At 36.9% G+C, this 27,540-nt stretch overlaps 2 protein-coding genes and 1 pseudogene across 2 annotated transcripts; 2 read left to right on the top strand and 1 right to left on the bottom strand.

Moving 5' to 3' along the window:
- Positions 1-1,034: 1,034 nt before the first annotated feature.
- Positions 1,035-7,798, top strand: LOC126703247 (glutamate decarboxylase-like). Its single transcript, XM_050402201.1, has 6 exons — positions 1,035-1,225; positions 1,576-1,780; positions 4,423-4,623; positions 5,072-5,540; positions 6,242-6,294; positions 7,101-7,798. The coding sequence occupies exons 1-6, from the start codon at positions 1,140-1,142 to the stop codon at positions 7,596-7,598; spliced, it is 1,512 nt and encodes a 503-aa protein (XP_050258158.1). The 5' UTR covers positions 1,035-1,139; the 3' UTR covers positions 7,599-7,798.
- Positions 7,799-11,869: 4,071 nt separating this feature from the next.
- On the bottom strand, positions 11,870-13,893 carry LOC126703992 (uncharacterized). Its single transcript, XM_050403036.1, has 5 exons — positions 13,558-13,893; positions 13,269-13,502; positions 12,832-13,173; positions 12,106-12,732; positions 11,870-12,022 (listed from the first exon to the last, which is right to left on the bottom strand). Exons 1-5 carry the CDS (start codon positions 13,891-13,893, stop codon positions 11,870-11,872), a joined length of 1,692 nt encoding a protein of 563 aa, XP_050258993.1.
- An 8,260-nt stretch (positions 13,894-22,153) lies between these two features.
- Positions 22,154-27,303, top strand: LOC126703991 (uncharacterized; annotated as a pseudogene).
- The last annotated feature ends 237 nt before the right edge of the window (positions 27,304-27,540 follow it).

Raw genomic sequence — 27,540 nt, 5'->3', positions numbered from 1 at the left:
TTAATTTTGGACACTAGTGTTCAGTATTTAAACACTGAACACTGTGTTTTGGAAAGGATGACCAAACGGCCCCAAAAAATAAAAGGTTCACGCCGTTTGGATCTGCTTCCTTCACGCCGTGTCCTCTGCAAAACAAAAATTGGAAACATAAAGTGCCATTACAATCTGGTTTCATGATTTTTTTTTTTTTTTTTAACAGTTCTCATACAGATTTTGTTGATAATGATATATTGGTTTCCTGCCACGATTATATCCCTTCTAATTTTTCTACCCCTCTCAATAACAAAATAAATAAATATAAAAAAGAGAAGAAGAAAAGAAAAATTGCATATATATAAAGTGACAAAAGTGTAATAGATCTGGCTCTAATCAAATCTGGACACAGCAACAATGAGTTTTTGTTAAACAAAAGTAGGAGCAAAGAAAATAAATAGAAGTATCAGAAGAATGAAGATTATATACACCCAAATAAAATTGAAGAACAAAAAAAGATGATGATTATTGAAAACGAGACATGCATCAACAGCTAGTTCTTCTGGTACTTGTCTCTGATCCAATGAAGACCCACAGCGGTTCCTTCCTTAACTTTCTTCACGCCAGTTGATGCAATAGCTTTAGTTTTCCCTAACCCATTTTGAACTCTTATTGGTCTCAGAAACTAGGTCTGGGCTATCATGGTGTGAAGGAGAGGACACGAGACACGACATGAAGGAAGCAGATCCAAACCAAACGGCGTGAAACCTTTTTTTTTTTTTTTTTTTTTTAAATCGTTCTGTTCTGAGAATACAAAATGTGACGTGGTGAAGGTCTATTGGCTGGCGTAAAAATAACATTGATCTGCTGCTGCTTGCAATTAAAAAGTAGAAGGGTAACATTCAAAAAAAAAGAAAGTAGAAGGGTAGGGGTATTTACTTACGCAACCCTTGTACACTTTCTTATACGCTACGTGTCCCTAATTTGATTGGTGGAATCATCATTATTTACAGCAAAGCAAAGCAAAGCAAAGCACACCAATATTCATCCATTCCCTCTTCTTCCTCCAGTCTTTCTTACTTTCCTCTCAAAATCTCTCTCTCTCTCTATATATATATATATATATGTTTTTAATTTCCTGACTTAAAAAGAAATTAAGAAAAGAAATGGTACTCACAACCACAATTCCAGACTGCGATGAGCAGTTGAACTCTACTTTTGCTTCCAGATATGTCCGTACTCCCGTTCCCAAGTAAGTCTTGCTTTTCTCATGCCATTTCTCTCTCTATCTATTTGTTTTTCAAGGTTTTTATTTTTATTTTTAAAGAAACAACCGCCGCTAAAAAAAGTCCTCTAAACCCCAGATTTATGTAGTAATAAGTAATAACGTGACTGTGTAAAGCTAATTAATTTCCACAACTCTTAATTTCTCGCCTGGGCCATTATTACCGCTTGTGTACAGTAAACAAAATTCTTAAAATTATCTTATCTTATAACACGGTTTTATGAGGTTACCAAACTCTTGCATGCGGTAGTGAAACTCACTCGCTGTGAACTCGATCTACTCGATCATGAAATAGCTTTTGAGTGATGATGTTATAGGTACAAGATGCCTTCGAATCCGATACCAAAAGAAGCGGCATATCAGATAATAAATGACGAGTTGATGCTGGATGGGACACCCAGGCTGAACTTGGCTTCATTTGTGACCACCTGGATGGAGCCTGAATGCGAGAAGCTTATGATGGCTTCCATGAACAAAAACTATGTTGACATGGACGAATACCCTGTTACCACCGAGCTCCAGGTCTCTCTCTCTCTCTTCTTTTCAATTTTAATTTATGTACTACTGAGATTTATTTATTTATTTTAAATAATATAATCAGTTCTAATTTTTTTCAACTTGTACCTTTAAAAATCAATTTTATATTTTCAAATGATGAGATACAAAATGTGTGCTGTTGAAAATTTATATGGCAACAAAAGGTTAAAGATTTCAATCTATAATAAAACTTAGGCCTCTTCAAAACTATGGTTGTGAGTTGTGACACAGTGGATATTCTTTCTTTGTGCCATATGTATAATAAATAAATAAATAAAAACTATAATATAAAACTGTCAGAACTACATATTCTATCCTTTAAAAAAAAATATGACGCGTCAAAATTTTAAATGGGGTTTAAATATAAAACTGAATTTAAATTCAATTTAAATATACTACAATAATATTATACTAGCCTCATAGCTCTTCTATTTTTTGGGTGAAAATTAATAATTTACATTTATTATAATGTGAGATTTCTACTTTTTTTCATTCACAAAAAAAAAAAAAAAAAAAAAAACCTAAGGGTGTAATGAAATTTTTTTAAAAAAAATTGAAAAAAAAGGAGGACAAAAGAAACAAATGCATCGTGATAAAGTAAAAAAAATGAATAAGGGGGGTGAGTTTTGTAAATTGGAAGAGTTTTAAAACTAATAAAAGAGTAATCCTATTTTGTAGGGAGTTAGTAAGTAGAAGTAAGAATTTAAATCAACGTAAAAGTAAGAGTTTATTAGAAGCAGGAAGGCATTTCATTGTAGAAGTAGAAATTTATTATTTTTGTCAATTTATTATTTTAACCCCATTTTTAAGTTTTAGGTAGAGGTATTTTTGACAGAAAAAAAAAGCAATAACGAACTTTCTTTTTTCAATTTAGTATTTTAGTCTCATTTTTAAGTTGTTGGTTAATTAATTTAAGGGTATTTTTGACAGGAAAAAAAAGTGATAACTAACTTTCTAAATCCTCTTAATATATACAGATAATAACGTGTAAAATTATGAGGTCTTAAAAATTTATATGGCAAGTTTACCAAAAATATCTAACTATTTAGGTTTTATATATATTATTATGGATAAAATAAGTGACCTAGTTTGATAAGTCCAAGTCTTTCGTTTAAAAACGAACACACACAAAATAATAATAAAAGAGTTAAAATATTATTTTCTTCCCAAAAGTTTGCATAAAACATGTTTTTTGTTCCTAAAACTTAAATGACAAAAATTTCCTACAAACCAGTTTGGAAGAAAATTCTTTTAACCCACTACGTTGCAACTTAAAAAACTACTCCATATAGGCTTACTTTTATTCGCATGACCTATTTAATAGTCATGTGATTTGTTTAAATGAATTAATGAATTATATGATTTAAACATGGTTTTAAAAACTGGAACAGTCAAAGATCCGGTTTTAGTTCTCGATTCCTAGTTTTTGACTGGTTTTAGGGCTAGGGCTTTTTATTGGACTAGATTGGTGCCTGGTTCCAGTTGAACTGGCTGGTCTGGTTTTTAAAACTATGGATTTAAAACAAGTAGATCGATAGTCTGATAAAATACCACATAATAATGGATTATGGGTTTGAAAAGATTCCTCCAACCTAGATCAGAGGAAAATGTTTTCCAACTATAAAAAGTTATTTTTTCATCCTGTAAATGAACAAAATTTGTCTTCAAACATGTTTAGAGCCTTGAGCTCCAACGACCAACAGGAAGATAATATTTGTCATTGAGTCATGAACATTACACATGACTGGACATGTTATTTTTTTATTGGTGTTTGGAACCAAACTTTTTAGAAACTGAAAATTTCTTCTAAGCTAGCTTACACTACTCTTTTGGTATGCAAGGAAAGAGGACAATAAAAGGTGAAACTTAGTTTGTGAACCAAATTGGATTCTCCAAAGCCACATAAAAGTACTACCATTCAAAAGAAACTTCCTCAATTTCCTACCAAAAAAAGAAACTCCCTCAATTAGAAATCCACAAAACATGCTTCCCTGATTTACTTCAGTACTAATGTGACGAAATCCTTTGTTATGCTGCAAGGCTCTAGCCTTGTAGGAGCTAAAAATTCACAGGTGAAATTGCCAAAATGCATAAAAAGCAGTAATATTTCTTATTGAATATAAGAAGATGAATAAGATGGCAGATAATAAAAATTAATTAACAAGGTGATGATGGAAAGTACCAACAAGTGGAATATAAGGAGGGGAGCGATTCAATGAAAGTCCATTAAATTCACTTTGATAATATAATAAAATTAAATTCTGTTCAATCCAATCTAATAATATGAAAGGACTTAAATTGTGAAAAAAGAAGAAAATATAGAGAATTGAAGGACACAAAGGTTGACATGCTTTGGCCTGGATAACCTACATTCATGACGTACAAAATCTGAACTATATAATTGATTACTTCAATCACATGTGATTTGCTCATGGAAATCAATTCTTTGACTTACTCTTCATGATATGGAAAATGAATCATTCTTCTTCGTGAATAATGATAGTGTTGGTCAAACATGTCAGCTCTTAAGGCACAACCTCTTTATTTTGGAAAATGAGATCTATGAATTTTAGTCTAAATGTTCCTGTTGTTAATTACGAAGCATTGCTAATGTATTAACTCTGCAGAATCGGTGCGTGAATATGATAGCCCGCCTGTTTAATGCTCCTGTTGGAGAAACTGATACTGCTGTTGGTGTGGGTACCGTGGGATCATCAGAGGCAATAATGCTGGCAGGTCTAGCTTTTAAAAGGAGGTGGCAGTCGAAGAGAAAATTAGAGGGCAAACCATATGATAAGCCCAACATAGTCACTGGAGCTAATGTTCAGGTGGGTTTCACATTGTGGTTATTAGTACTTTAAGCTGCTAAAATATTATAAATGCATCCTTTGTTCATATTTTTATTTAGTGTGACTGTGAAGTACATTGTTCTTGTTTAAATTTACCACTTCATGAATTTACAAAAAGAAGATTAAACTCTTGACACTGTGGTTGAAATATGTACACCGATAGATCCCTCTGTATTGTGATTAAGACTTTGTTGAACTGTAATTTAGGAACTCCTGAATCTGACCAAATGTCTATGTGTGATATATGTTTGCTTTTTGGAACCATTTTGGCTATATCGTTGGCTATATTTGCATGAAGGGAACTTGATGTTTGCAAGATAATTTTACAACATTGCTACAGCTAAAGATGATTTCATTGATGATTCTGGTTCAGGATTAGTCCCTTAGTGCATCAATATCTGATTTACCTCAAAATATGCTCTCCCAGGTTTGCTGGGAGAAGTTCGCTAGGTACTTTGAGGTTGAACTGAAGGAGGTAAAACTGTCAGAGGGATATTATGTGATGGATCCTGTGAAAGCAGTTGAGATGGTGGATGAGAACACCATCTGTGTTGCAGCAATTCTGGGATCAACCTTGACTGGAGAGTTTGAGAATGTGAAACTCCTTAATGAACTCCTCACTGAAAAGAATAAGGAGACAGGATGGGACACCCCAATCCATGTTGATGCCGCTAGTGGTGGTTTTATTGCCCCATTCATTTACCCTAATCTTGAGTGGGATTTCCGTTTGCCTTTAGTGAAGAGCATAAATGCTAGTGGTCACAAGTATGGCCTTGTCTACCCTGGTGTTGGCTGGGTTGTTTGGAGGACTAAAGAGGACTTACCTGATGACCTTGTCTTTCACATCAACTATCTTGGATCTGATCAACCCACATTCACCCTCAACTTCTCCAAAGGTAATATCTATATATAATATACGTGCATATATAGGTGTGACACATCCACGGATTTATATGCATCTGCTTAAGTCTTGGTGAATCCTTTGCTTTTGTAAAATGTACTCACCCAGCTTGTTTTTAAATTCAATCTTGATACTGAATCATTTCCATCAATTTTTTAAGCAGAATTTCATAAGAAGGCAAATGGTCATTATCTTTTAACAAAATAGAAACCATCATAAATTTGGGCAATCTTGGAACTCATCACTGCAAAAAATAATTATATGAAAATCCAAAGAACTCTAGTGAATCTGTCCTCTCCTCCCTGTATACATTTTAGGTGGAGGGCTTTGGTTCAAGACCCATTGGATGCGTATGTAACTTACCAATCAAAAAAAATAATCTCAGGCGGCTCCCTCACCCCTAAAGCCTCACATGTCTTTTACCAATATTGAGAAAAGGCTGCCTTCCTATAGGAACACAACCTAATAAAAAAGGAAGTTGAAATCCCATTGTACTAAGTACCTCACCACACAAGCTCAATTAATGAGCAAAATCCAGGGTGGACTATTGGTGTTCATGCACTCTCAACATAGATGTCCCTTTGAAATTGAATACATTCATCTCATTGAACAGGATTTGTAGACTAGGGATTTTCTCAGTAACCTTATCATTAATCTTTCTCTCTATTTATTTTCCAACATTTTCAATTCTGGCAGGCTCTAGTCAAATCATTGCTCAATATTATCAGTTTGTTCGGCTGGGCTTTGAGGTAATAGTTTCTTTATTCTGAATTGAAGGATACCTTCATGGCTTGATTCAGCATATTGGAGGTTACTTTTATTCTTTCATCTTTTTCCTAGTTTTATCTGTATTTTAATATGCAATGTTAATGGGGTTCCAAGGTCTGTTATCTTGCAATATAGAGTTTGAGATAAAACGTACAATATATGGCCAAGAAAGAGAGTACTGGCATTATATTGAGCTTAGGCTTAGAAATATGCCCCAATTAGAAGGGGAAAACCAAAAGACTGATATGAGAATTGCTCTAAGCATATCCACAAATTAGGATATTGAAAAAGTAAAGTATGCTCTGTCAGAGTCCATTTTTGGAGTAACAAATGGAATTAGGAGCGTCCAGTAAACAAGCATGAATTTTTTTTGTTTTAGCCTCTTATGATCTTATTACAAGTTTGTCACCAAAAATGTTGGTCCCCGAAAGAAGTTATACACATTAACTCAGACAAGGGAAAGAGTTTGAAAAGGTTTAAAAAGGCTGCATTTCACAGAATCCCACAATTGAAACCATAATAGACGACATAATTTTTATGGAATGATAAAACATGCCATTAGAGAATGCAAAGTTGGTTACAATTAGAATTGTAAACCATGGTTATTAAAATGAAAGATAAAGTGAGGGCAAAAATCAACCCATAAGCTATTCTAGAAGCAACTTATATATTTGAAGTAGATTTGCCTGGTAATAGTATAGATAGCTTATAGTTGGGTACTTTTTTTTTTTTTTTTTTAAATGTTTCATTATGTAATTTTGTGCTTCTTTTGTCTATGTTATGTAAGGGTTACAAGAACGTCATGGAGAATTGCTTGGCGAATGCCACAGCACTGAAAGAAGGAATTGAGAAAACGGGGTTGTTTAACATTGTCTCCAAGGAGGAAGGAGTACCCCTGGTAGCCTTCTCTCTCAAAGACAGTAGCAAATACGATGTGTTTGAGATATCAGGGAGTTTGAGAAGGTTTGGGTGGATCGTTCCAGCCTACACAATGCCACCTGATGCTCAACACATTGCTGTTCTTCGTGTAGTAATTAGAGAGGATTTCAGCCGGGCCTTGGCTGAGAGACTTATTTCAGACATAGTGAAAGTTATGAAGGAGATGGAGACACACCCCATCCGTGTTTCCACCAAAACTGCCCATGTCACAGCTACTATTGATGAGACACAAGACGGAGAGGATGGAGGCAAAAAGAACATAAAAAAGAGTGCGAGGGAGACTCCGGAGGAGATAGCCACCTACTGGAGGCAGCTTGTGGCTCGCAAGAAAACTGGAGTTTGCTAGTCCTCCAAATTAAAAGCAATGTCTGCTCCTATATATATATATAAAGGCATTGTCTTCTGCAATTTTTTCTAATATTGATGAAATTGCTTGGCTTTCTTCAGGACTGGATGTATTAACTTTGTATGGGATTATCGACGAATTTGATGGTTTTCACTATAAAATCTGATGTATTTATAAGTAAAATGACTTAAGTTCTTTCATTATAACTCACAAAAATAATTAGAGGAAATGAATGCGGTCTCTATGTTCCCTAGACTAATGAAGTTTAGTTCTTGAAAACTTCAGATGCAGTTATGAGAACAGTTGATCACCAGCCAAATCCACCCGTCACCCTCTCCCTCCCCCCCCCCCCCCCCCCCCACCGGGCCTTCACTTGAGATCTTTTAGCCACTAGCTTGACCGTGTTCAGTGCTAGCCCCTTTGGGTATTTTTTCCTCTTTTCCTAGTTCCATTTTGTTTCCCACCTCTTTGTCCTTGCCACTTCCCCCCAACCCCCCTTTCCCTTCTCCACTTCCAAACTTCTCCATCTCCTCTCTTATTCAAGTTTATTAAGTTGCAACCTTCGTGCACCCCACCTATTCAATACATGTACTGAAACTACCCCATTTAGAACCTTTCATTCCTTTTTTCAGTTCTTGAACTCCTTCATAACCTAAAAAGCAAGATTAGGCCAGAGGGAAGCTTCATTTGTAAAGGTTGACAAAGAACCAAAAAGGGTCATTGGAGCAGTGATTGGTTTTATTCGAAGCTTTAGAGTGTGCTTGCACCTAGTTTGAACTTTCGAGCACCATGATTGCCATGGTTTGGGGAATCTATGAGCAGTTCGAGAACTTCAAGTCTTAGTGAAGCGAGAAAATCCTCATATCTTGTTCTTCATGGAAACAAGATTGGAAGCAAGCGGAATAGAGCGAGACACCAACTAGGGATGGCGTACGCACTTGTAGAGGACAATATGGAGGGGGCCAACCTCATTGACAAAGTGGTGTGGAATGACATGAACCAACAACTGCTGAGAAAAGTTTCACCTCAATGAGTTACGCCAAACGCTCTTTCAAATGCAACAATCAAAACAAAGAATTTAGAGACCATGACTTAATAAAGACTCATTAGTCTTTGCAATGTTAATAAACAAATTGAAACCCCTATTGTCTAAATTAAACTCGGACATACATAATGCTTTCATGCCAAGCAGATTAATGGCACACAATGTCATTGTTGCTTTTGAGACCTGAAACATTCCATGAAAAACTAAAAGGTAAATGAAACATGGTTAAATGGCATTGAAGCTCGATAACAGCAAGATCTATGGCTGCGTGGAATGGGATTATCTGAGAAAAATCATGAAAAAAAAAAGTAGGAATGGAGCCTATAAATAAGTAGTACTGCTTTAACATAGAAATCATTTTTTTTTTTAAATTCTTTCTTCATTTATTTTATTTATATTTATAAACATAGAATTTAAAAATCCATACATCTTAGAAGATTAAATATTAGCCTAAAGATAAAGTACATTAACCAAATGTATTATTAGCTTAAATAACATGTTTTATGACCATGACCATTTTGAAAACATTTTTAATTAGTTTTCTTGTAATGGTTTATTTTTAGAAACTTATAATGGATAAAGGGTCTGGCTTACCTCCAGTGAAATTTTAACTGGACATCTCCATTTGTTCTAAGGAGAAACAACCACATCACCCACTAACAAACCAATGACATTGATTAAAACTCAATGCCACATCATTTTATTTTAAGCAAAAATTAACAGAACAAACCTTTTGAGTAAGCAAAAATTAACAGAACAAACCTTTTGAGCTAACGATGTATTAGCTCTTGAAGTTTAAACATCATTGTTTTTTTCGCTGCATCACCATTTGCAGCACAAGTGTGAAAGGCACAACTTTTCGGGGAAAAAAATTGAATGGGAGAAGAAATAAGAATTGACTAATGAGCAAAATACATTTTTCTGGCCAAGGTTCTCCCCCTCTCTCTCTCTTCTTCTTTTTTTCATTTTTTTTTTCCAGACAGCCAGTTCCTCCTTATTCCAAAAAAATAAAAATAAAAAAAAAAAAAACAAAAAATTGTCATCAAGAGAGACTTCTAATATTAAAGAGAAATTTTTATTGATCTAATCTTAAAGAAGATTTACAAGAAGGTAAATACATTTGCACTTTTGAAATAATTAATAACGGTCAAAATGGTCAAATAACACTGTTTTTGAAATATTATGCAATCTACTACTGTTTCTGAAATATGTAGGGATCTACCACTAATTGGGAACTTGAGTTTGGGGAGCTCGAGTTTTTCCATGGTACTTGAGTTCCATAGAAAAATTTTGAAATTTTTTTATGAAACTCGAGTTCCATAAAAAACAACACCGCAAATTTGAAGGCTATTTCTTCAAAAAACTTGAGTTTTTGGAACTTGAGTTTCAAAAAGGTGATAGATTGCTAAAGATTTTGCAAATAGTGGTAGTTTCATACATATTTTTCCAATTTAAATATAGTTTCACCATTAATAGCTGCCCCAATTTGAAATTCTTTTTTTTTTTTTGGAGAAATTCTAAAGGGAACTTTTCTCAAGCACTTGGCAAGTTGGCATGTCTTAATTTTAAACCCAAAATAAAAAAATAAAAAAAAAGGCGAAAATGCACTTTTCATTCCTACATTTTGGGTCAATTCCCATTTTGATCCCAAAATTGATTTCTTTGCAAATTTCATCCCTAAAATTTGAAAATCGTTTTTAAAATCGTCCTTCCTGTCAACCAACAGATGGAACCCTCCTACGTGGTAGATGGATATCCACGTGTCAAGCCCACCTATTAAAATAATAATATATAAACCAATGTGGCAAGCCCACTCACCCTAAAACACACATGCCCCTCACGTGAGGGACACCTCAGATTCCACCTCAACTTCCCACGCTCCTAGCCCTTCTAGACCTCCCATGTGACCCCACCTAACACCAGCTCTCCAACTACCTCAGTCATCACACACGAAAATCCCCAAATTTCACAAAAAGTCCTAAAATCCTCTTGTCGTCTTCCTTAGCCTGATCCCCAAAATCAAACCCAGAACGACACGAACAGACCGAGGGAAGCTTGAGGAGGAAGAAGAATGGAAGCTAGCTCTGCATGTGCCTCTACATCATTGAAAGGAAGCTTGAGGAGGAGAGCACCACGCGTGTGCTACTACCCCTCCCCTTAGAAGCCCGTGATAGTGGTTTCCTAGACAGATAATAATCCAGGGAGAAGGTTTTATGGGTGTCCCAATTACTGGAATATGGTGTAGATGATGATGTTGTTATCCTATGTATCCCATTGATTTCAGTATGAATGAAATATGGAATGACAGGTCTGTAATGTGGTGTAGATGATGATGTGTTAATTATCTTACTTGATTGCAATTAGATTACAATTTACCAAATCTGTAATATTGGTAAGCTAACCATTGTAAATTTACCAAACTTGCAAAATTGATATACACAAATTTACCAATTATGTTTGTGTATTGCAATTATGTGTTGCAATTAATTTACCAAGTTTCCCAAATTTACACAAGTTTACCAATTTTGCAATACACTAGTTATGTTTAAACAATTTGCAATGCACAACACAATAGGTTTACCAAACATGCAAATACTGCATATACACAATTATGCATATACTACAATTCACAATTCACAAACCTGCAATTCACAATTCTACAATTCACAATTCTGCAATTCACAATTCACAATTACACAATTCTGCATTACACAAATCTACAGTTCACAAATACTACAATTCACAATTCACAAATATGCAATACACAAATCTGCATCACACAATTCTGCAATTCACAGATTTGCATTAATAAGTCATTCATAAATATGCAATACTAACACAGGCCAATTACACATGTCTGCCATAATTCAAGCAGTGATTTTAAACCTAAGTAAACCAAAAAATAGGCCATGTTTGCCATATTTCAAGCAGTGAATTTAAACCAAAGTGAACCCACATATAGGCAATGTTTTCCAATTACAAAAAATAGGCAATGTCTGCTAATTACAAAAAATAGGCCATGTCCACCAGTCTATCCCCTTGGACCATGCACAGATGCCTGGCTGCCAGCACCCCTCAGTGCCTCCCTGTACCTTGATGCATTTCTTGAGGCAGTTAAAGTTTCATTTGTCACAGTCCCCCTCTTTCTCTTCCTTGGATTGGTGCTGGTTAGATTGCTTGGATTGGTGTTGGTTAGATTACTACTTGCAGGGTGGCTGGTTAATGGCTACTGGTTTGACTGTCTTGTGCCTTGTTGGCTGCTTCTAGGTTGCAACTTTGATGGCCTAGTGCCTTGCTGGTTGGTCCTAGGTTGTTGGCTTGATGGCATACTTGTAGCATTTGGTTGCTCTTGGGTTGCTCTTTGGTCATTGCCATTTGTCTTCAAGCAGTAGCAAATACAACTAAGTTAGAACATTAATTTTCATTTCAAAACATGCAGAATTAAAAAAACACTGGTTTTACCTGCATTGGTCTATGCCTTCTTTGGTTTTGGGCACCAAGCAGTGAAGAATTACCTCTAACCTCACCCTTACAGCTTCTTTTGTTGTGGTCTATCTTCCCATAGGACTTGCACCTCTTGGCAATACCTAAGCCCTTGTAGTGACCCCTCCTTGGTTCATTGGGTTCTAAGATTCTCTTCTTCTTGGGCTTGCCTGGTGGCTTTCTCTTTATGGGAGGTTGCACAGGGGAGAGACCAGTTGAGGTCCACATATTGGCACTATTGAGTGGATCAATGGTGTGCTCATAACATGCTTTGTATGTGCTGGTGTGGTAGCAGGCATTAGTGTATTTCTTAGCTTGCTCTCTATTGAAGAATATGCATGAAATTGCATGGCAGCATGGGATACCAGTGATATCCCATTTCCTACAGCTGTACACCCCCTTAGCCAGGTCTACAATGAAGATTTGTAGTCCATTCTTCACCTCGAATTTGGTGTCAGAAGCCCAACAGGCTAACCACCTACCATTGCCCACCTTCTCCCTATGTGGCCTTTTACAAATTTTAGGGTAGAGCTCAGATTCAACCCTCATAATACTGTTTCTGTTTTGCTGGAATCTGCTTATTAGGTATAACCTTATGTCCTCAAGCTGCAAACAGGAAAAATCCACAAGTCAGTGCATGCAACAAGGTATACAGCTAACCAAACTATGCAAATTCCACCTACTAAAATCCAAAGATATACATACCATGCTAATGATGGGTTTCCCCCTAAATTTCAGTATCCTGCTATCGAAACTTTCACACATGTTGTTGATGATAGTGTCACTCAATGCATCAGTTCTGAACATGTGTCTAGCCCATACTATTGTGCTATGTCCTTTCAACCAATTATATGCACCCTCATCAATGTCCTTCATCTCATTCATTATCCTTTCAAATTCATGTGCATATGTGGCTTTAGCTGCTTTCCAAAACAACTCCCTAATCATTATGCCAGGATGCTGCTTCCTCAAATTGTTGTACAAATGTCTACAACAAATTATGTGCTCATACTGTGGCCATTTGTCTGCAAATGCCTGCACCAACCCCTGCTAAGAAAATCAACAATGTTTAGCATATATACATATTTCACTACTTGTTCAATGTAGTTAAGTTAAAAAATGAGTATGTTCTATAGTGATACCTTTTGCTGGTCTGATATGAATGTCCACCTTTTCTCATTACCAATGTCTGTTAGAAGCAAATTTATAAACCAAATACATGAGTCCTTGGTTTCTGCTTCCACCACTACAACTGCTAGAGGGAAATATTCTTCATTGGGGTCTCTGGCAATTGCAACCATCAGTTGGCCCTCTATCTTGGTCTTTAGGTGACAAGCATCCAACCCAATTATTGGCCTATAACCTACCTTGAACCCCTGCTTACATCCCAGACCAGCATATGTAAAGTCTCTCAAAATAAGGTAGACCAGCCTGTAAGTCCATCTCAACTGCTAACTCACCTTCATTGAATGTGTATGTCTTCATTAGAACTGTACTGCCAGGGCTGGACCTCCTCAGTTCTGCATAGTAATCCCATAATTGATTGTTTTGCTTTACATAGGACCCATCAACAAACTCCTGGGCCTTTTCCCTAGCCCTGCTGGCTTTTCCTGCATTGATATTTACAACATCTTTCTCATGCACAACCTGTTGAATGTCCCTTAGCTCAATATCAGGTTGTCTCCTTACCTTCTTCATCAACTTCTTTGCAAGGAAGTTGGCAGAACACCTAGGGTTTTTGTAGCTCCTAGTGCATGTGTGCTCCATGTTCAGGGTCTTCAGCTACTAGCTCATCTCCCTTGGCAGCTTTGCAAGGTAAGCTGTAAATTTACAGGGAGGTTGGCATTTGGCTCTAACCCTAACTTTGTCATTCTTCACAAACTTCACCCCCCATCCACCTTTCACTGCATACTCAGTAATGGCCTCCTTGAACTGCTTAGTTGAGGTAAATAACACATGCTTCTCAAATACCAAGTCATTAGGATTGGACATAAGTCTAAACACAGGAAATGTCTTCCTCCTTCTGACATTGTCCACAACTGTTTCATTGACAGTAGCATCATTTTCACTGTCATAAATTCCATCACTCTAAAAGCCACCATCAGATGATGACTCACTTAGGCTCAACAACTCCTCAGTAGTGTAGTCAAAGTTCATTACCCCATCCCCATCTATTCACGCATGTGCATCAGCTCCTCACTGTCACTGCTTGCACTATCTTCACCCACATATCTCTGGTTGGAGTTCATTGATCTTGCCCTTTCTACATCACTGTCCTCAGAATTGTCATTACTGTTAGTGGTGACAGCCCCATCCTGTTGTGGTTCCTCTACAATTGGTTACTCAACAATTGGTTCCTTCCCTGGTATCCTGTACTCAAGTATTTCATCATCACTATCATCATTCCTATCACCTACATCCCTTGCACCACCACTGCCAAACTCATCACCATCCCTGCCACCATCCCAGTGAGCATCACCACCATCCTAGTGAGCAAAAAATTCACCTTAGTGATCATTACCATCATCTGACTCATCATCATCCTCAAAATTATCACCACTACTGGCATAATAGCCCTATCCATTATAATAACCATCAAAAGAATGTTCAAGCTCACTAGAGCTACAACTCTCAAAATCACTAACAACAAAAGGGTCATCATGATTAGGCCCTACAACAATATCTACATGCACACCATTACCATCATTAATAAGTATAGGTTCATAAATTGGGTGCTCTACATAGACATGAATCTGTCCATGACCCCTCACCAACTTAGTCATTTCCATTGGATCATGATCATCCTTAATTAGTTGGAACACCCCATCCTCCTCATTATCCTCAGGGCTTCTATACCATAGCCTACTCACATGTGTATACCTAAACTCTCTACAGATGGACTTAATTTCTACCTTAGACCACTTGTCAGGATCACAATTATCTACTACCCCCACCTCACCCCCCACATACTTCTAAGGATTTACATCAAAATACCCACCATGATGCACACACAAAGTAAAGAGCTCGTCCATTCTGCATGCATGAGATAGATAGTCAACATTATTTAAATAATCAACTACTTAAAAAAAAAAACCAAACAGTCAACATTATTTAATTAAACCACTAAAGGCCACATCTTAAAACTACATCTTAATGCAAACAGGGGAACACATGGACCACCTTGCTCCCTTAATGCAAATAGTGATAAAGTCATAAACAACCAATTAAATAGTGGTCCCTTTGCATACTGAGTGTGTAAAAAAAGTTAGAGAGAGACATATATAATGTGCAAAAGATACAGAGAGAGACAGAGTGACAGAGATACATGCACAGAGAGAGATAAAGTGGATAGAGCTACCTTTTCGAGCTTCAACCCACTGCTACAATCTTGAAACTGTTGTAGATTTTGGATTAAAGCTCCAACCCACAATGTTCTCCCTCGTTTTCTTCAATTTTCAGTGCTACAATCTTGAAACTGCTATAGAGAAATTTATTTTTCTAGGGATTTCGTTGTTTTAGGGGTGTCTGTTTGTGTCGTACTGGGTTTGATTCAGAGATTTTAGGGATCGGGCTGAGGAAGACGATGAGAGGATTTTAGGGTTTTTTTTTTTTTTTTTTTTTTGTGAAATTTGGGGATTTTAATATATGATGACTGAGGTAGTTGGAGATTTGGGGTCAGCTGGGGTCAAGTGAGGTCACGTGGGAGGTCTGGGAGGGTTGGGAGCGCAGGAAGCTAAGGTGTCCCTCACGTGAGGGGCATGTGCGTTTTAGAGTGAGTGGGCTTGCCATGTTGGTTTATATATTATTATTTTGATAGGTGGGCTTGACACGTGGATATCCGTCTGCCACGTAGGAGGGTTCCATCTATTGTTTGACAGGAAGGATGATTTAAAAAATGATTTTCAAATTTTAGGGATGAAATTTGCAAAGAAATCAATTTTGGGACCAAAATGGGAATTGACCCAAAATGTAGGGACGAAAAGTGCATTTTCGCCTAAAAAAAACTGCCCGTTTATAGAGCACGCCACCCCCATTACAAAACAACCAGTGTTCATCATGGAAAATTACAAAATAACAAGACTATTTATGTTTTGATTCTCTGTTACTTAGCAGCATAATTTGAAGATTTAGAAACCACATTGTTGGCATTCTTCTGAGATCTGTTTTTGTTTGACTGTGCCTTTGTGTGTGGAGATCGCATAAAAAAATTTGAACAAAAAAAGCCAGATGCTTACTCTGAAACAATGGGGAATAGATTAAACTTTTGCCCAGGTGTGTGTTCACACCAGCATTGCAAAGGTGATGCTGCAGAATAAAAAAAACGATGTTTAAACTACAAGCGTTAACGTGTTGTTAGCTCAAAAGGTTTGTTCGGTTAGTTGTTGCTTAAAATAAAATGGTGTGGCATTGAGTTTTAATCCCTACCGCTGGTTTATTAGTGGGTGATGTGACTGTCTCTTCTTGAAACAAAAAGAGATTTCCTATTAAAATTTCACTGGAGGTAAGCCAGACCCATGGTTAAAATATAAATACCGGCTGAAACACCCAAAAAATTCCTAGTATAATTTATATATGTTGCTATCTATATCCAATATGTTTCAAGAATGAAATTTGTATCAGTTCAGTGGCTAGTATGGAATTGAGTATTGTCTATTGACTATATGGTTTGAACCCTAATGCCCACTGACCCGGACAACATAAGAGGTGTTAGTAACATTAGTATCCCTTCAACCCCATTTAACTTCTTTCTTTTTCTTCGAGTTTCAAGTTAGAAATTTTATTCATAAACTTAAAAAAGAATATACATTTATTTTCTGAAACAACCACAAAAATAGAGGGTATGTCCTCCAAAAAAATATTAACATTACAATAAGACCCGTAAGTCATAATTTATTTATTTATTTTTATAAATTTTTTCTTTGTGATATCATCAATTTGGCCACTCTATTCTCATATCTATGTACAAAAGCAAACTCCTAGAAACAATAAGTTGTCAGTTGCAACTGGATCTCTTCAATCAAGTAACATACAAGACCGTTAAATAATGGCCGTATAATATGACTCAGACAAACTCCATATCATCACACTTTGAAAAGAAAAATGGATCTGAAAAAAAAAAAAAAAAAAAAAAAAAAAAAAAAACATATATGAAAGAGAAAAGAAAAAAAAAAAAAAAAAGAACAAAATTATGAAGAGAAATGGATCAGAAAGAAGGAAAAAGAAATGACTAAATCACACAGAAAAATGAACATGAAAGAATTTTTTTTTTTTTTTTTTAATCACAAAATTCCTTACTTGCCAATCGGCATTGAAGGGACAAGAATTGTACACAGAACAAGACAAAAAACTTTTCAAACTGCTTTTTAGAATTAGATTAGAGATGTTCTTCTTCTCTCATTTTATTCTCCAAGGAGTGAAGAAGAGAGTAGAATTCTCTTTTTAGAATTTTGTGAGAAATAGTGTTGATGAGAATTATTGGTTAAAAAGGACTTGAGAATTAAGGTTGAGAGAGAAAATTTGTATCAGTTCAATGGCTAGTATCCGACTACTTTGGTTGCAACTCTAATACCCACTTACCTAGACAACATAAGAGCTGTTAGGACCATTGGGTATTAATTGAACCCCATTAAAAAAAAAAAAAATCAACTTCTTTTTTCGAGAAGAGGTTAGAAAGTTTATTCATAAACTAAAAAAAAAAAAGAAAAAAGAAATAAAATAAAGAACATACTTCTATTTGCTGAAACAATCAAAATAGAGTATATGTCCTCTGTTGGGGATGTTTTGAGACAAGGGCCAAAAAATGCGAGAACGGCCCAAATCTCTCATTGGGTTCTTGAGAAGTGATTATTTGTGGAGAGTATTAAGCCCAAAATTCCAAAATTTAGTAAATAAAGGCTAATGGTGCTTTAACAAGAGAGAAATCAAAACACCAATAACAAAAATGTTGAAAAATGCATAAAAACAATACAAGTCTGAAACTTCGACCCATAGTCAGCGAGAAGAGGAAATTGAGAGAGATTGTGAAAAAGAGAGGGAAGGTTCCCCTGTACCCATATTTTCACCCCTAAACTTTAGAATTGTGAGAATGATAGTTGGTTGGATAGGCTTTTACTTTAAAGTTTCAGCTCTAAGAGTAAAACGTGGTTTGTTCCTTTTGAATTTGATTTGGGCATTTTTTATTGAGTTTGGGGTGCTCTAAGTGACTGGTTTTTGGTCAATAGAAGATGCTTTGAACCCCAAGGTATTAATCAAAGAGGTTATGGTCAAATTTGCTTTAATTGGGTAAGAGAGTTTGCTTGCTTTTTGGGAAATGAAGTGGCCTAAATTCATGAGCTGATGTTTCCTAGACATGGCAGGTCCTTGGAGGCTGCATTTGGTTGTTGTAGCAGACAAGGCTAGCCACTTAGGGTCATCTATGTGTTTTAGGCACACAAAAAAAAAAAAAAAAAAAAATGTAAAGCAAAAAAGTTGGGCTACAGTCAGTCAAAGCATAAAAATTCTTTTAGGATGGAAATTTCAGGTATAAGACCTCCTCCATGAGCCAGAGGTGTTATCAATGTCCCTTCCCCACTTGGTAGCACACATGGGCTAAGCTCATGTAAAAGGTTCGAAAGAAAACCATACTCTCAAAACCATACTTTCTCAATTTCCCCAATAAATTGCATGGGCTTGGGTTATACTTAAAAGAATAAAATATAATATAATACATGAATTATACCCACAAGGAAGTTGGGCTTGGTTAAGTTGGACTTGTAGAAAATGTGTCACAAAAATGAGTATCAACATCCTCTAAATAAATATCAACATTACGACAAGACTCGTTAGTCATAAGTTTTTTTTTTTGTTTGTTGGTTAAGTTTTTCCTTTGTGATATTATCAATCAAGTAACTGGATCTCTTCAATCAAGGAACCATATAAGTCCGTTGAATAGTGGCCATATAATATGACTCAAACAAACTCAATATTATCACACTTTGAAAAGAAAAAATGGATCTTAAGTATAAACAAAAAAGGTTACAAAAGAGAAAAGAAAAAGAATAAAATTATGAAGAAAAACGGATCAAAAAGAAGGAAAAAGAATCAACGGAATCACGTGGAAAAATGAATATGAAAGACTAATAATAATAAATAATTAAATCTTTGTTATGAAATCACAAAATGCCTTACTTGCCAATAGGCATTGAAGAGACATGAGTTGTACATAGAACAAGATGAAAAACTTTTAAAAGCATTGTTTAGAATTCAAGATATTCTATTTCTCTCATTTTCCTCTCTGAGGTGTGAAGAAGTGGGTATAATTTTCCTTTCAGGATTTTGTTGAGAAATGGTGTTGACGAGAACTATTAGAGTATTAGTTAAAATGACTTGAGCATTGTCGGGGACATTTTTGCGACAAGGGTCGAAAATGCGAGAACGGCCCAAATCTCTCCTTGGGTTCTTTAGAGGTGTTTATTGTGGAGAATCAAGTCCAAAATTCCAAATGTATAATGAACATAACGATAATGGTGCTTTGACAAAATAGAATCAAAATGCTAATAACAAAAGTACAGAAAAAGCATAAAAACATAACATGTCTAAAACTTCGACCCATAGTCATTGAGAAGAGGAAATTGAGAGAGGTTTTGAGGAAGAGAGGAAAGTTTCCCCTGTACCCATATTTCCACCCCTAAAGTTCAGAATTGTGAAAATGTTTCTTGGCTCAGTGAGTTTTTGCTCTCAAGTTTCAGCTCTATGAGGAAAACGTGGTTCAACAGGTCTGAAATTTCGACCCACAATTAGCGAGAAGAGGAAATTGAGAGAGGTTGTGAGGAAGAGAGGGGAGGTTCCCCTGTACCCATATTTCCACCCCCTAGCTTTGAAATTGTGAGATTGTTGACTGGCTGAATGGGCTTTTGCTCTGAAGTTTCAAGTATGTGGGTAGAATGTGGTTAGTTGATTTTGAATCTGATTGGGCCTTTTATATTGAACTTGGGATGCTCTAAGTAACTGCTTTTGGTCAATAGAAGAGGCTTTGAACCCTAAGGTATGAATCAAAGAAGTTATGGTCATATTTGATTTAATTGGGTAAGAGGGATGCCTTGCTTTTTGCATAATTTGGAAAATAAAGTAGCCTAAATTCATGGGCTAATGTTTCCTAGACATGGCAGGTCCTTGGAGATTGCATTTGGTTGTTGCAGCAGACCAGGCCAACCACTTAGGGTCAGCTATGTGTTTTAGGCAAAAATGGTATAGCAGAAAAGTTGGGCCATAGTCACCTAGAGCATAAAAGCTGTTTTTGGGTGGAAATTTCGGGTACAAGACCTCCTCCATGGGCCTAAGGTGCTACCAGTGTTCCTTGCCCACTTGGTAGCACGTATGTGTTGGGCTTATGCAAAAGGTCCGAAAGGAATCGACCCATACTCTCTAAATCACACTTCCTCAATTTTCCCTAATAAGTTGCATAGGCTTGGACCATGCTTAAAAGAATAAAATATAATATAATACATGAATTGAGCCTATAAGGAAGTTGAGCTTGGTCAAATTGGGCTTGTAGAAAATGTGTTGCAAAAATGAGTATCAACAAGCATCAAAGAGGAAATTAGGATTCAATCAACTTTTTAGAGATGTAACGTTGGTCATGCAACAATAAAACTTACATCGAACATCATAAAAGATACCGTTACCATTAAGCTATCACTTAAATCCCAAGAAACTCTTCTTTTCTTTTATTATTATTTTTTTCAATAAAAAGGTTGGTAAAAGAATTTGATGGAGATCAAGGCACCGCTTTGAAGGATCTCGTTCAAGTACCAATTGGGCCGGTTACGAGAGCACGAGCAAAGAAGTTCAAGGATGTACTCAACGGACTCATCCAAGAGTTATGGGCTCAAGCAAATTCGTGGAGGCCCATTGAGCATGATCCACGTGGGCAACAAAAAATCGTCAACTTGATTCAAGTTCTAGAAGGATCCGGTCAAGGCTAAGAATTGGCATGAAATATTTTGGATCTATGTAAAAAACGTTATTCTAGGTTTAGGTGATTTATTTCCTTGTTTTTAGGTGCACTTAATGCTTTTTAGGTCAAACTTTATTCCTAATATGGTTAGGTATCAATTAGAAGTTATTTTAGAATATATTTTCTTGTCTATCAAGTTTTAAGGAGCCCTTAAATAGTCATCTAAGTCTGTAAACGTTTTTCAGATATTATTAATAAAACTTGTGAGGTTTATTCTCTTTGGTTCTTTGAAGAACTACTCGAACTTATCGGAAATTCCCATGGCGTTCATCTCGACTTATCAAACGGAGTTTCCACCACCGTTTGTGGCGTCTTCCTTATACCGAGGTTCTTGTTTGTCATAAACAACGGGTTGAGGTCTCCCATTTGAATCTGTCCATAGAACGATCTTGGGTTCCCTTTCGTTGTTGGGTCTTGTTATTCTTGACGGGGTTCACATCATTTGGTATCAGAGTAAGGTTTCTAGTTCAGGTTTGCCTATCCTTTAACATATTTATCTCTTCTTAGCCGAATTTCCTTTACCCTATCTGTTCAATCTTTGTTTGTCTTGTTGATGTCTAAACTATTGGTCTGGTCTCACATCTCTTAGTTATTTCGAAATCTTATTTCATTATTCTCAAAAGCTAGTTGCTAATCATAAAAAAAAAAAAAAAAAAAAAAAAAAAAAAAAAAAAAAAATTCACTATTCTGTGCTTCCAAAATTCCAAAACTGTCATATTCCTTCTAATTCTAATCTGAAAATTTCCATATTCCTTACGTTCAAATTTGAGATTCCTTGATTAGTTCTTGGTGAATTGTTGCTGGAAATTTTGAGTTGTTTGTTTAGTTTCAAAAGAACTGAAAGAGAATTATTGAGTGGAAAAAGGCAAGAGTGGTGAGAACATCAGAGGGTAAAAGCCATATTATTTTGAGTGAAACACGAGTGGAGAGTGATCCACATTCTTTAGTGTAAACACGTAAGGGAGTGATTTGTGAGGTTCCTTTTTTTTTTTTTTTTTCTTTTTTTCTTCTAACCTTTGTTTTGCAGCAATTATGTCTCACGATAGTGGTAAGAGCATTACCGAAGATGATACAAAATTGGCTGATCCGAAAGCGTTTTTGGAGGCCATGATGAGTGAGATGAGGCGTGTGATGAAGATAGAGATGACCCAGGTTCACGAACGGATAGATCAAATGGAGAATAGACATGAGAAGCAACCACAAAACGGTCGTAATTTGCGTAGAAGGGAAAGAGTTCCACTGAGGGAGGAGGATGAAGAGCGTTATGGGTCTGGTTTTGATGAAGAAGAAGATCGGGATTCCATTGTTAGCAATAGGAGACCTGGAGGAAGATTTAGAGAAGCTAGGAATCGTGAAGATAACAACTTAGGTGGTATTAAGATGAAGATTCCGTCCTTTCAAGGTAGGTCTGATCCTGAGGCATATCTTGAGTGGGAGAAGAAGATGGAGTTCGTGTTTGATTGCCACAATTACTCCGAGACAAAGAAGGTAAAATTAGTCGTGATTGAATTTTCTGAATATGCTATTACTTGGTGGGATCAGCTTGTGATAAACAGGAGGCGGAATAGAGAACACCCAATAGACACATGGGAGGAGATGAAAGTAGTGATGAGAAAGCGATTCGTTCCAAGTTACTACTACCGAGAGTTGTACAAAAAGCTATAAGGTCTTAGACAAGGGAGTCGAAGCGTAGAGGACTACTACAAGGAGATGGAGATTGCTATGATCTGCGCTAATGTAGAGGAGGATCGGGAGGCTACAATGGCTAGATTTTTGCTTGGCTTAAACCGGGAGATCCATGATAAGGTAGAGATGCAGCATTATGTAATTGGAAGATATGGTGCATATAGCTATCAAAGTGGAACAACAAATCAAGAGAGGGAATGGGACACGTGCAGGCCATAACTCTAGTTCTATCTCTTGGAAATCGAGTCATGCTAAGCCGCTGGACAAGTCACAAACGCCCAAACTCGAGCCCAAGTCCACGACCACCAGCCACATTCCTCAAGGTAAAACCGAAGCCTCTACCTCTAGGAATCGTGATATTAAATGTTTTAGATGTTAAGGTAGGGGCCACATAGCAAGTCAATGTCCAAACAAGCAAGTCATGGTGTTGCAAGCCAATGGTGAAATTGTGACCGATGATGAAGATTCCGACATTGACGACATGCCGCCATTAGAAGATGTTTCCGATGAGGAGTATTTAGCCCCTGGCGCATTGACATTGGTGGCGAGGAGAGCGTTGAGCTTGCAAGCAAAAGGAGTTGATGAAATACAGCGGGAGAACATCTTTCACACTAGGTGCTACGTTAAAGACAAGGTATGTAGTGTGATTATTGATGGTGGTAGTTGTACTAATGTTGCAAGCACAATTATGGTGGAGAAATTGGGATTGCCCATGGTAAAGCACCCTAGACCGTACAAGTTGCAATGGCTAAATAATAGTGGTGAGATCAGGGTGAACAAGCAAGTGTTAGTTGCATTTCGAATCGGTAAATACGAAGATGAAGTGCTGTGTGATGTAGTACCGATGCAAGCGGGACACTTATTGCTAGGGTGTCCATGGCAGTTCGATAGGCAAGTGAAGCATGATGGCTTTACAAACAAGTACTCTTTTGTACTTAATCAACGATCAATCACTCTTGTACCATTGACACCATAACAAGTATACGAGGATCAAGTAAGATTACAAAAGGAGAGTGATCAAAAGAAAGAGAGTGAGCAAAAGAAAGAGAGTGAGCAAAAGAAAAAGAGTGAAAATCAGAGAGAGGTCAAGAAAAATGAGGGAGAAAAAGAAAATCAAAGTTCGGCCCTTGAGAGAAAATCAAAGAGAAAACAAAAGAATTTCTATGCAAAAGTGAGCGAGATAAAGCGAGCAATATTTTCAAATAAGCCGATGATTGTACTTTTGTACAAAGAGGCACTTTTAAACACTAACGAACTTGACCTTACTTTGCCTAGTTCTACTGTTTCTCTTTTGCAGGAGTACGAGGATGTCTTCCCCGAGGAAACACCACATGGGTTACCTCCAATCCGAGGGATTGAACATCAAATTGATTTTGTTCCCGGTGCAAACATTCCAAACCGACCAGCTTATAGGAGCAATCCCGAGGAGACAAAGGAGCTTCAATGACAGGTAAGTGAATTGTTGGAGAAAGGGCACGTGAGAGAGAGCATGAGCCCATGTGCAGTTCCGGTCTTACTTGTACCTAAGAAGGATGGGACGTGGAGAATGTGCGTTGATTGCCGAGCCATCAACAACATAACGGTAAAGTATCGTCATCCTATCCCACGCTTAGATGGTATGTTAGATGAGCTGCATGGTTCTTGCATATTTTCTAAGATTGATTTAAAAAGTGGTTATCATCAAATTAGGATAAAAGAAGGAGGTGAATGGAAAACCGCTTTTAAAACAAAATATAGTTTGTATGAATGGTTAGTTATACCTTTTGGTTTGACTAATGCTCCGAGCACCTTTATGAGACTTATGAACCATGTTTTGCGTGCATTTATAGGCAGATTTGTTGTTGTCTATTTTGATGATATACTCATTTATAGTAAAAACATAGACGATCATGTAGTACATTTGAAATCCGTTTTAGATGTGCTAAGGAAAGAAATGTTGTTTGCTAATCTAAAGAAGTGCACTTTTCACCGATAAGCTTGTATTTTTGGGATTTGTTGTTAGTGCACAAGGTATACAGGTTGATGAAGAGAAGGTACGTGCAATCCAAGATTGGTCGAGCCCCACAAGTGTAGGTAATGTTCGTAGTTTTCATGGACTTGCTAGTTTCTACCGGCGGTTTGTAAAGGACTTCAGCAGCTTAACCGCACCGCTTACCGAAGTGATCAAGAAGAATGTTGGATTTCGGTGGGGAGAAGAACAAGAGAAGGCATTTCAATTAATCAAAGAGAAGCTGACTAACGCACCTTTGTTGTCTTTACCCAACTTTTCTAAAACGTTTGAAATTGAATGTGATGCTTTAGGTATTGGTATAGGCGTCGTTCTTATGCAAGAAGGATGACTAATTGCTTACTTCAGTGAGAAACTTAGCGGGGTAGCCTTAAACTACCCAACTTATGACAAGGAGTTGTATGCATTGGTTCGGGTTTTAGAGACGTGGCAGCACTACCTATGGCCTAAGGAGTTCGTGATTCACACCGATCATGAGTCCTTGAAACACTTGAAGGGCCAACACAAGCTAAACAAAAGGCATGCGCGATGGGTGGAGTTCATAGAGACGTTTCCATACGTCATTCGGTACAAGCAAGGTAAGGAGAATGTAGTCGCCGATGCACTTTCTCGCAGGTATGCCTTACTTTCCACACTTGATGCAAAATTGTTTGGTTTTGAACACATTAAAGAATTATATGCTGAAGACCATGAATTTTGTGAGGAATATCGAGCTTGTGAGAAAATCGCCTCTGGTAAGTTCTTTAAGCTTGATGGATTCCTATTTCGAGAAATAAGCTATGTGTGCCTAATTGTTCTATGAGGGAGTTATTAGTGCAGGAATCACATGGTGGGGGATTAATGGGACATTTTGGAATTGCAAAGACTTTAGCTATTTTGCAGGAACACTTCTATTGGCCTCACATGAAACGAGATGTCGAACGGATTTGTGGTAGATGTGTCACATGTAGGCAAGTTAAATCCAAAGTGCAGCCCAACGATTTGTATACTCCTTTACCAATTCCTAGTGAGCCTTGGATTGATATTTCAATGGATTTTGTGTTAGGATTGCCTAGGACTAATCGTGGAAGAGATTCAATTTTTGTGGTCATGGATAGATTTTCTAAAATGACACATTTTATTCCATGTCACAAAACGGATGACGCTTCACATGTTGCTGATTTGTTCTTTAGAGAGATTGTGAGATTACATGGCATGCCTAGGACAATTGTTTCGGATAGAGATGCTAAGTTCTTGAGCTATTTTTGGAAGACTTTGTGGTGTAAGTTAGGTACTAAGCTATTGTTTTCCACTACTTGTCATCCACAAACTGATGGTCAAACTGAAATAGTAAATAGGACTTTGTCTACTTTATTAAGGGCAATCATTATAAAGAACATCAAAACATGGGAAGAATGTTTACCACATGTTGAGTTTGCATATAATAAAGCTGTTCATTCTGCTACCAAATTTTCGCCATTTGAAATTATGTATGGGTTTAATCCTTTAACTCCATTGGATTTATCTCCTTTACCTTTGACGGAGTACGTTAATTTAGATGGCAAAAAGAAAGTTGATTTTGTGAAGCAGATTCATGAGAAAGCAAGACTCAACATTGAGCGAAGAACAGAGCAATATGCCACACAAGCCAACAAGGGACGTCGCAAACTGGTTTTTGAACCCGGAGATTGGGTTTGGCTGCATATGAGAAAAGAAAGATTCCCGGCGAAAAGATGTTCTAAATTGCTCCCAAGAGGAGATGGTCCCTTCTAAGTCCTCGAGCGTATCAATGACAACGCTTACAAGCTAGATTTACTTGGTGAGTACGATGTAAGTGCCACTTTTAATGTTACTGATTTGAGTCCTTTTGATGTAGGTGATGATTTGAGGGCAAATCCTTTTCAAGAGGAAGGGAATGATGGAGATCAAGGCACCGCTTCGAAGGATCTCGTTCAAGTACCAATTGGGCCGGTTACGAGAGCACGAGCAAAGAAGTTCAAGGATGTACTTAACGGACTCATCCAAGATTTATGGGCTCAAGCAAATTCGTGGAGGCCCATTGAGCATGATCCACGTGGGCAACAAAAAATCATCAACTTGATTCAAGTTCTAGAAGGATCCGGTCAAGGCTAAGAATTGGCATGAAATATTTTGGGTCTATGTAAAAAACGTTATTCTAGGTTTAGGTGATTTATTTCCTTGTTTTTAGGTGCATTTAATACTTTTTAGGTCAAACTTTATTCCTAATATGGTTAGGTATCAATTAGAAGTTATTTTATAATATATTTTCTTGTCTGTCAAGTTTTAAGGAGCCCTTAAATAGTCATCTAAGTCTATAAACGTTTTTCAGATATTATTGATAAAACTTGTGAGGTTTATTCTCTTTGGTTCTTTGAAGAACTACTCAAACTTATCGGGAATTCCTGTGGCGTTCATCTCGACTTATCAAACGGAGTTTCCACCACCGTTTGTGGCGTCTTCCTTATACCGAGGTTCTTGTTTGTCATAAACAACGGGTCGAGGTCTCCCATTTGAATCTGTCCATAGAACAATCTTGGGTTCTCTTTCGTTGTTGGGTCTCGTTATTCTTGACGGGGTTCACATTAGAATCCCCCCATTTTTAATTAGAAACTTTAATGCATCTAAAAACAAAAAGGCTCTAATTCTTAATCTTTAGTTATAGGTAGGGGTGGCAATATTTGACATGATCCGTGAACATGACACAAAGTTAGCAGGTTAAGTTTTA

This window comes from Quercus robur, chromosome 10 (genome assembly GCF_932294415.1).
Source record: "Quercus robur chromosome 10, dhQueRobu3.1, whole genome shotgun sequence".
NCBI lineage: Eukaryota > Viridiplantae > Streptophyta > Magnoliopsida > Fagales > Fagaceae > Quercus > Quercus robur.
The sequence above is the reverse complement of the archived record's forward strand: the minus strand, read 5'-3'. Positions and strand labels throughout refer to the sequence as shown.

Coding starts and splice junctions, on each gene's coding strand:
- LOC126703247 (XM_050402201.1), top strand. CDS start 1,140: ATGGTACTCACAACCACAATTCCAGACTGCGATGAGCAGTTGAACTCT. Junction 1,781..4,422: donor CTGTTACCACCGAGCTCCAG/GTCTCTCTCTCT, acceptor TTAACTCTGCAG/AATCGGTGCGTGAATATGAT. Junction 6,295..7,100: donor TTGTTCGGCTGGGCTTTGAG/GTAATAGTTTCT, acceptor ATGTTATGTAAG/GGTTACAAGAACGTCATGGA.
- LOC126703992 (XM_050403036.1), bottom strand. CDS start 13,893: ATGGAGCACACATGCACTAGGAGCTACAAAAACCCTAGGTGTTCTGCC. Junction 13,503..13,557: donor CAGTTGAGATGGACTTACAG/GCTGGTCTACCT, acceptor GGATGTAAGCAG/GGGTTCAAGGTAGGTTATAG. Junction 12,023..12,105: donor GAAGGCATAGACCAATGCAG/GTAAAACCAGTG, acceptor TACTGCTTGAAG/ACAAATGGCAATGACCAAAG.